Below are 10532 nucleotides of genomic sequence, written 5' to 3' on the forward strand. Positions count from 1 at the left end.
TCCTGTGTCGTGACCCGAGTAAACACAGTTGGGCTAGTGCCTGGGCTGTTTGGCCACGTTTTTTCCATATGACAATAGTATGATGAAACCCATTACTTACCTTGGTGACATGCTGAAACTGAGAGAAAAAAACAATCCTCTACGCAAGTTAACTATGGCTGATGACTCGCATTTACAAATTATTACTTGCAAAGCTGACTCAGCAAACACGGTTCTAGTGAATAGACAGTGGACTTACCTCTCACCACATAACAAAACACAGACTTAAGAGATCAGGGCAGCCCATGTTTTTCACTTCAGCTGGTCTAAGAATAGTTTTAAATGCAATGGATGTTTAGCGTCCTTTTCTTTATAGAGCAAAATGTGCATCTTTTATAGAATCTTCGACTCAATGTGTGATGGCTTGTTGAGCCAGAGGAGCAATGTTGAATGTTTGTTTTATTCAAGATTCAAATTATTTATTTTAGTTTCAAATTGAAGTTTCAACAGCATCATTTTTTTTTTTAGCTCTTAAATTAAATTAAATTTAAATAAATTATACTCTACAAATGAGTTGTCAGAAATCAAAAAAATTGCAAAAAGTCAATTAAATTCATAAACTTTGCATCCCTACTAGTGGATGATTCTAAATCAAATGAACGTACAATGTGCACCACAGAGGTTTAAAAATGAAGGATGTCAAATAAGTGCCGTCTTGTCTAATCCTAGACGACTTTAATCCAATGCAGGGATAGAGGCTACAGATTCAAGGGATATTTAATCTCGTTTCGAGGATACATTTGCAGTCTTCGTTTCAAAGCCTTAATCCGATGGAGCAAGAGGGGAGGTTCTTCTGATCACGCAACCAAATGTGTGTCGTTTAAATCTGCCATGCCAGATGCTGAGAATGCTTCAACAATTAATATCCCTATGACTTCACAGAAGCCTCCACGACCACGTTTCAAAAGTATAGCCCCTCATCAGAGCCCCCAGGCCTTGGCTTCTCATTTGTAGTGGGGGAATCCTAAAGCTTTATTTTAGTGCGCGGCAGACATCGACAACCTCCTGGAACAAAGCTGCCACAGCAAAAGAAGAGAGAAAAAAAAGGGTCCATAACCGTAAATCTTACCAGAGGGAAGGAAGGAGAGAAACACACAGAGAGGGAGCTCACTTGAAAACAACGTACAAATCTTCGAGTACAGTCGGGCAATTAAACTTGACAAGTCAACATGGTTGTGCCACCTGTATGCAGCGGGACATAATTGCACGCATTGTGCTTTGCTAAAAGAAAGATTTTCAGCTACAATTTATGATTTCATGGTTTCTTTCCCCCGTCCGAGGGGATTAATGAACCAGCCATATGTCACAATGCACTTTAATCCCAGGCGTCAGCAATCCAAAGATCTAACCCGGGCACACCATCAATTAGTGTTGAGACAATAGCTGTGCGTCTAAACATAGGTCACCCCGCAACAATTAGGGTAATGCAATAAATCCTGTTAGGCAGCCTAGTTGGCGAGATAAGTGTCCAAAGTATGATTAAATCAAGACTTAGCAAAACAAAAAAGAATGTAACATGATGTTCAAGAGAAGAATTTAAGGTAAGGAAGACTAGTTGTCTGGTGCTTGAGATAATACACAGAGGCTTCAAGTAAGGGCGCAGTAAAAGAGCCATAAAAGGAACTTTTTGGAAGCAATGAGGAGCGTGCAGGGTTGTACAGTGGATCCCAGACCCAGTGGGACAGACTGTCTAAACAGAGCACAGTTACAGTCATTAAGAAGGCCTGGAATGGTTTGTGAAAAGCCCAAGCAGGGCTAATTTTAGGCTGGTATTTCACAAGGGGTGATTTAGGATACAAATGGCTAACATAACTTTTAAGCATTTTCTTTAAGGACCCAGACCAGAAACACTTTCCCACAAAGCTTCAGCATCTTTGCAGAATAGTCAACAGGGCTTCCAAAAAGAGAAGAAAAAAAACACTCATTTCCCACGGCACACTTCAACAAGAGGCACATGAATGTAAAGTCAATTTCAACATCAACACAACCATTGTACCATTTTCTTTACTGCCAATGATCTAAGGGGTGAAGTAAAATTAAACCCAAAAAAATAAATATGCGTCTCTCTGCCATAAGATTCAGGTGCATTACAGTGAGGAACATTACGAGACACCTGCGGACCATTCTTAGGAGGAGCCCGTTAATCATTAAAACCCAGAACTGCATTCACAAGCCATACTGACTTACGTATGAGTCAGTGCTTCATGACTCAAGGAAAAAAACCACACAGCTGATATAAGTATGAGTCATACATCAACACTGACGCAATTAAACTGTGGATAATGATGGAGCTGTGACTGCTGTATACCCTGGTGATTTTTTGGATGGCTTTTCTCCTACCAACCCTGATCAATTGTCTTCAACAGTTTCTACTTCTAACTAGTCTCTTGGACTCCATCCTGACGAGGCTACTTAAAGACGTTCTGCCTTTAATTGGCAGCTCTCTGTTGGATATTATCAATGTGTCTTTGCCTACAGGCCATGTTCCACATTCCTTCAAAGTAGCTGTAATTAAACCTCTCCTGAAGAAGCTCACTCTGGATCCAGAGGTGTTGGCTAACTACAGACCGATCGATCTCTAGTCTTCCCTTTGTCCCGTGTCCTTTTGAAAGTGGTCGCAAATCAGCAAAAGCATGTCTTAAACATAAAAATATGGATGACCTGCAACTTCCTGATGTTCAACTCAGACAAAATTGAATTTATTTTACTCGGCCCTGAACACCTCAGGGATCAATTATCTGGTGATGTGGTTTCTGTATATGGCATTGCCCTGGCATCCAACACCAGTGTAAAAAATCTCAGCTTAATCTTTGATGGGGACTTTATTTCCCACGTGAATCAAATCTCAAGGACTGCATTTTTTCATCGACGTAACATCTAAAAAAATAAATAATCAGGCACATCTTGTCTTAACGTGATGCAGAAAAACTGGTTCAAGGGTTTTTACTTCTGGACTAGATTACTGCATTACTATGCTCTCAGGACAGATAATAAATTAAGCCTCTCATTAAAGGGTGCTACTATGGAACAGGTTAAAGAAGTCAAACTGTTGGGTGTCACCATTGATGAAACACTGTCATGGTCCACTCAGATTAATAGTACAGTGGTGAGAATGATTCATGGTATCTATGCCATTCGAAGGAGTGCTCATCTGCTAACTAATACGACATGGTTATAATACTAGACAGGCACTAAATGGTCACTGTACTTTTCCTCTACCCAGAACAAATGCACTTAAGAAATCAGTAATGTACAGAGCCATTGCACACTGGAATGTGCTCCCCTCATGTGACTAACAAGAAATAAATGTGATTTCAAAAGGAAACGCAAGGCAGCAATAATCAGAAAGGAAATTATAGTAGTTCTTATTTTAGGTATTATTATTTTACTTTTAATGTAAATGTTTTCAAAGTCTGTGTTTTTGTGATAATTGATCATGCTGTACTGCATTTTATGTATTTGTATTGTAATGTTTTTTTGCCTGGACCCCAGGAAGAATAGTCTCCACTACGGTGTAAACTAATGGGGATCCTTAATAAACTAAACTAAACTGCAATATGTACAACAATTAAGAAAAGAGATCACATTACTCCTGCATTAGCTGCTGCTTGTAAAACCAAGAATCACATTTAACATTTTTCTCACCTACAAAGCCTTGATTGCTGATGCTCCATCATATCTTAAGGAACTTGTAAAACCATATTGACAAATAAAGGAATATCATATCATATCATAGATCATATCATTGATCATATTGCCCCACGAGAGAGCGGCGCTCACTAAATGCGGGACTACTTGTGGTTCCTAGTCTTAAAAAAAAAAGATTGAGCCAGAGCCTTTTCAGTTATCAAAGCTTTTATGGAACCCAGCCCACCTTCCCGAGAGAGGCAGTCAGACACCACATAAGAGAGTAAGAGACGACTTTTCCTCTTTGACAGAGCTTATAGTTAGGGCTGAATCAGGTTCACCTGGTCCTGCTGATGCCGCCACCGCCGCCACCCCCGCCTCTCTTCCTCCTTCTGTTTCATGGATTGTGGAAATCTGGATCGTGGTCCATTGCGACACATCATTCATACATCTGTCATATTAATTGAGAGTGTTTATGTAACTCTGTAATGATTCCTTCTGGTCACATGACATCTATTGCTTCTGTCCATCCTGGAGAGGGATCCTCCTCTGTTGCTCTCCTGAAGGTTCCTTCCCTTTTTTCCCTGTGAAATGTTTTTTAAATGTTTTTTGGGGAGTTGTTCCTGACCCGATGTGAGGTCCTGGGACAGGGATGTCGTATGTGTACAGATTGTAAAGCCCTCGGAGGCAAATTTTAATTTTGGGCTACACACAAAATGAACTGAATTGAGTTAAATTGCTTTCAAGCGTGCTTATTCCACAGCCATCCTTACTCTGAAGTAGGCCTGGTGGGATGGCACAACATTCAGGAGAACCCGACTATCAGCAGCAGCCAGGTTAGGATAGTCCCGAAGTGTGAGCGCTGCGTTGATAATCAAATTGTATTTATAAAAATAATGGACTTATAATAACAAAACTCGATAACAAAATGTATGTTGCGCTGTCGGCGTGTTTTCAATGTGTGGATGTTTGAGCTGTGGGTGAGCAGAGGAAGTGAGACGAGGGAGGTGGAAGGTGCAGTGAGATGAAACAACGGGTTGCGTTAAGCAGATTTGCCTTCATTTAAAGATATCTAGCGGGGAAGATGATAATCACAGTGGTGACAGTGTATCCCAGAAAAACCCATCAACATAAGAGAAAAACAACAGAGGGGGGAAAGGGAATATCATGAAGTTATCACATTGAGAAAAAGAAGAAAAATAAACTTGTCATCAGTATCCTGTTATCATAAAAAAAAACAGAAAAGGATCAGTTCCTGAAACACCTCGTCCTCGACTGACTGAATTTTTTGTTGGCGCCCTTTTAATTCCTCAGCGACTGACGCACGCAATTGGCCGCCGTCCTGCTCGGCAATAAAGCCCTGATGACACACCTGTCCCCGTCACACAGCCGCAACAACACAACCGCATTCCTGAAATAGCCGATGTGGAACGAGGTCAGATGTGTATTGTGCGACTCCAGCGATGGAGGGCTTTAGGGGCCTCGCTCACCGGCAAACACAAAAGCCACACGGGGACCACCTCCACGGCTCACCTGGTCTTCAAACGTCCTCGCCGACCCCAGTCGGGACCGATCCTCCGAAATAATAATCGCCTCGAAATACCGACGCGTCTCTTTCCAAGTGGCCGCCGGACAAGGTCACAACCTTAAGGGAACGACGTTCCATCATCTGTCGCACGCTGGCGACGCTGACCCGACACCGAGCGCTCAGAGCATTTAACAGTCGTTGCTCAGGCGCGGGTTTAAAAAAATTAAAACAAAATCCAGTCATGCGTCATTGCCCTCCGACCACAAACGACCAGCGACGGCACTGCGATTGCCATTTAAGGTTGATGTTCATTGCTGCGGCTGCTCCCCCGCCCCCCCCCCCCTCTCTCTCTCACCCTCCCAGGGGAGAAATCCCACAGGCCACAGCTATTCTTGACTTGGGAAAGTCTCATTTCTGCAAAAAGGGGCCAGCGAGCAGCGGCGCGCCCTCTGCAGATGCTCGGGGACAATGGGGTGCCAGCCTCGCGCCGTGGACCGCGAATGCGGGCACTTGTTGCGAGGGGTACACGGCTCGGAGCGGGATATTGCCCTCAGCTATTTGGCCCCGTGCGGTAAAAAGGAAGCGGCGAGGTGCAGAGAGTGGCCCGGGTAATGAGAGGTTTGAACTATTGCGGAGCTCTGCGGAGACAATGCGGTCGTAAATTAGAGGGGGATTTAAATCACAGCACAAGTCAGTGACTCCCAACAATCTGCTAGCAAGCGCTCCTAAAGAGGCTGGAGAGGGCCATCCCTCAACAATGGCACTTGGAAGACGCTCATTGACGACAAGAACAGACCTCTTGATAAGGCCAATACAATTAAATCCACAGACATCAATATGAGGCCGGCGTGGGATCGCGGCCCAAAGTCAAATTCACAGTTTTGTCAAACATTCGCTCCAACTTAACTTTTTTTCTTCTTCTTCTTCTTTTCATTTCCCTGCAGTTTGAAACTACTTGGGGACACAAAGGTCTCTTTGCTGCTTTCCTCAGAGGTGGGTGGACGGCTCTGTTTTCTACAGTGGAATCCGCCAATTTCCCCAAATCTGTCCTTTCCTGCATTTAGCCAAAACAAGCCCACTAATGGGAACACTCTGTTGGCGTCTCAGTGGCTGCATTTGCATAATTGAGCTTAAGTGTACCAGACCTGTAAATTGTGTTGATCTTGAGTTCATTCTTTCTGTTGCCCATTTGACATATTATGTTCTCAGGCTCTATGCAATTGTTATTTGGAGAGGCGATTATAAACCGGTTTCTTATGACGAGCAGCGAGCGCAAAGTGTCTAGTATGACAGCTATGCGGCCTCGGAACATAACAGTCGACTGTCTGTGCACGTTGGCTCCGTGATCACTTTTGATCTGCCGGTGGACAGACCACAATCACAGCTGTGTCACAAGCTGGGAAAGCTCCGCATACATTTCTTGCTTAAATCTCCTCTTCCGTAAAAGCTGCAGACGTGGCTCTCTTGCTGCTTTGATCGTCGGCGTGCCACAGGTCACTGAAAAGTCTCTCGAGCTTAAAAAGATTCAGAATAATAAAGAAAATAGGTGTCCAGCCGGGTAAAGTACCTTTACTGACCTCATCTTATTTAGACCTGCCTTCGCAGGGTTGGGGATCAACAGATCTGGGTCTGGTCCAAAAGCCAACGCCGAACATACAAAGTCAGGAATGTGATAACAACCCACACAAAATATACACAGCCGCGCAGACGGGAGTCGGCCTCGAAACTCCTCTGTGGTTTGGAAATTATTTCATCACAGATGAAGGGAGGCCTATTATTTACGGCCTTAGAGGGGGTTTTACTCCGTCTAGAAAGCTTCGGAAGTTCCTGCTGCCGTTTTTTTCCACAGTGTAAAACAACCCTTATCATGTCCTGTTAATGTTACTCCTACGTTGAACTGAGAAGCTCACCAGAACGTTGAGACGTCTTACCGCAGAGCCATCTATCAAATCCTCCATCGGCAGCTTTTAGGGAGACTCGTAAACGGGTTGCAGCGCAGATGGAAACAAGGACGGCAAGAACCAAAGTAAAAGTGCGATAAGGCGAGTTGACTGACCGCGCAGCCAAGGACAGCGGGACCGACCAGGTGGACAGAGCGTGTGCACACGGTGGGGAACGCAGCAGTGTGGACACAAGAGTCGACTGGCAGCTGTATCCCGTTAGAAACCTCTTTTTGGTTGTGCTTACACTATCACCTCGACTGGAAGAGACACTCATCTTAATTATGAGGCAAAACTAATGATAACAAATCAGAGAGGGCAGGGTTTAACCCCACAAGGGATGTTTTCATGTCAGAATTGAAGAGTTGTTATTGGCGGAAGCACAACTAAGGGGTCGTAGAGGGGTTAGAAGAGCACGTTGTGTTGGCCGAAAGGTCAAATAACGCAGCAGGGTATCACACAGTGTGGATGTTGCTAAACTCTTCCTAAACATACCTTTGGAGACGAAAACCTCTTTGAGTTGCAGAAGCACGTCGGCGAACGTGCGCACGTCGCTGACCAGCTGCATGATGTAGACTGGGTCCGAGGCGCGGCCGTCTGGGCCGTCTGAGCTCAGCGAGCCGTCCTTGGAGGCCCTTCCCGGCCCCCGGGGGCCCACGCTAACGGAGCCTGCCGAGCCCGAGCTGGAGTTGGAGAGTCGGGAGATGCCGAGAGAGAGTTTGGATCCACCGCCGTCACCGCCGCCGCCGCATCCTCCTCCTCCAGAACTCTGGCGCAGCAACGCAGCCAGCATGTCTCGTTGGTCCAGGGGCCCTGAGGCCTGGGGACGGTTATCCTGCAGGTCAGCTTCGTTCTCACACCCAGCACTGCACCACGACGGGGACGAAGACGTCTGCCAAACAGAGGGAGGAGGAACAGCATGAGGGTACCGACTGCATCAGGTGGCCACGTTACCAGGCGGGTTCTTAAGCAGGACAGACGCCCGCACAGCCGGACCTGGACTTCACAGCTGGAAATGGGGGATCAGAACCCTGTTGACCACATCCAACATGTGGATGTTCTATATTTCCCCTTGAAATAAACAACAACACGTGTGCAGGGAGTTTTGAATGGATCACCCAATAGATTGAGACGTGTAGCTCGATGGGGATATGTCACAGGATGATACCGATTGGAACAATGTGTGAGGGGAAGTTGTTGTCGCGCTAACAAGTCTCCGCATTCTTGATCTTAATACAATAAGTATACCAATTACAGCCCCAAAAATAAATCAGGCAGCACAAACCAGTCTTTAACTGTGATTTGCCTGGGAGTGGAGTTAGTCGTACGTTCACCTAGGACATACATGTAAGAGCACTCCTACTGTATTAATCTACAGCCTCTTTGCAACTGGTGCAAACATTAGATTGCCAACACAAAGCTGGCAAAAAGCAATGTGGGGGAAAAAAGGAGGAAAACCACCTGTAGATAAAATGACTTGAATGCAGCGCAATCTACGACGCGTTCAAGTGTAAGCGGCCGTCCCGTGTACAGGTCACGCTCATGAAGAAAACCACACCGCTGCTCAATAAGCCCAACATGTGGGGATGTATTGCTTATTGTTTAATACAACGAGACGAATAAAGTCCCAATTAAACCCGTCGGATGATTACGGACGGTCAGTTAATTCGGCATCCACACATTCTACCAAGAGCCTTTTTATCATGAAACGGAGACTCGCCTCCAGTCGGACCGCCTCATCGCGGCTCACGCTCGGACCCGAGGAGCAGTGTGGAGGTACACGTTTCAGAATGTTGTGTTGAGAGGAAAGACACGTTTTAAGTGGCTGGCCCTCCAGAACACGTCTGCTTTTTGCCGGTAAAAGAAGCAGCACATAAGATATGTGTAATACTTGAACGGACTTCTGGTGAATTTCGCAGTAAAAAAGTAACTTAGCTCACAACCACCGTCTATGAACATCGCTCTCTCTGTCCTCCAACGTTAGCTCTTCCTAAATATATTTGTTTGTGTAGCAACACAAACAAATGTTACACAAAATATCAACAGATAACATTACACACCTGCAGTGGAATCCCGAAACATTTCAGCCGGGAGGGGAAAAAAATCCTGAAAAGGACAAATTATTCCACAAGCAGTGCGCTTTCCTTATCTTCCCCAAACCCCTCACCGTCCCGCTGCGCGCCGCCGCGTTGAGTCGCCTCCTCTCCTCGTGTGATGTAGGCGGTGACTTGTGATTGGGAACGGGGGGGGGGGGGGTGCGCGTGCGTGCGCTCGTACGTGTGTTAGCGTGTTGGAGATGTTGTGCGGCGTCCTCCTTTGACAACAGGTGTCTGTCTGGAGTTGTTAAAGTGGTAAGCAGCCCTCAATACGGCAAGAAACTTCCTGTTAGGACTTTCAAAATAAATGTCATAAATGGCAATTTCTGCAAACGGCGTTTACCGAGTGACGTGTTGTATGACTTTTATTGTGAACACAAACATCTCTTTTATCTCTGTCATTTCTATTCAAATTGACTCCAGTCGACCAGCCTGGAATATGTGAAACCTTAAATATCAGGACTTCACTGAAAGAGAGCAGTCTTGATAAAAGTCCAATCATATGCATTTAGTAGCCTGATTTGCTTTAATTTACAGAGATAAAGATGCATTATACAACACTACGGTTACAGAGACAGGAAGGCAGGACACTTTTAGACATGAGCACATTCACCTGATAAAAAAAAATATCTGGGTTTTTTGTTTCATTACTTTCCTAAACTTAATATGGTAACAAAAAGGATTGTATCCAGTTGCACCTAAAATGAATCTGGAGGTTTCAAGTAGTAACGCAAGGTTCATCACTGACACCTGCTGGTGAAATCAATGTAATGCAGCCAAATAAGGCCGACGCGAATATACTCAAGTGAGTGAATCTTTATATTTTACAAATAAAGCACAGTTGTGCTTGGGATATATGGACATCATATATATATATATATATATATATATATATATATACTACCGTTCAAAAGTTTGGGATCACCCAGACAATTTTGTGTTTTCCATGAAAACTCACACTTTTATTTATCAAATGAGTTGCAAAATGTATAGAAAATATAGTCAAGACATTGACAAGGTTAGAAATAATGATTTGTATTTGAAGTATTCATTTTTTTCTTCAAACTTTGCTTTCGTCAAAGAATGCTCCTTTTGCAGCAATTACAGCATTGCAGACCTTTGGCATTCTATCTGTTAATTTGTTGAGGTAATCTGTTGAAATGTCACCCCACGCTTCCTGAAGCACCTGCCACAAGTTGGATTGGCTTGATGGGCACTTCTTGCGGACCATACGGTCAAGCTGCTCCCACAACAGCTCAATGGGGTTGAGATCTGGTGACTGTGCTGGCCACTCCATTACAG

General features: G+C 44.6%; 1 protein-coding gene across 5 annotated transcripts in view; it reads right to left on the bottom strand.

The window, feature by feature from the left end:
- arhgap29a (Rho GTPase activating protein 29a) overlaps window positions 1-9545 on the bottom strand; it is a 36298-nt gene extending 26753 nt beyond the window's left edge. For 3 of the 5 annotated variants that reach the window (XM_056434082.1, XM_056434080.1, XM_056434077.1), the window contains exons 1-2: window positions 9195-9545; window positions 7630-8026 (exon numbers count right to left, since the gene is read on the bottom strand). In XM_056434082.1, coding sequence (XP_056290057.1) covers window positions 7630-7927 — 298 coding nt within the window. In that variant the 5' untranslated portion in view covers window positions 7928-8026; window positions 9195-9545. Of the gene's footprint in view, window positions 1-7629; window positions 9154-9194 lie in introns of those variants that run through there. The other 2 variants (XM_056434079.1, XM_056434078.1) reach the window with 2 other exon arrangements.
- Window positions 9546-10532: the final 987 nt, after the last annotated feature.

Source organism: Pseudoliparis swirei, chromosome 16 (genome assembly GCF_029220125.1).
Source record: "Pseudoliparis swirei isolate HS2019 ecotype Mariana Trench chromosome 16, NWPU_hadal_v1, whole genome shotgun sequence".
NCBI lineage: Eukaryota > Metazoa > Chordata > Actinopteri > Perciformes > Liparidae > Pseudoliparis > Pseudoliparis swirei.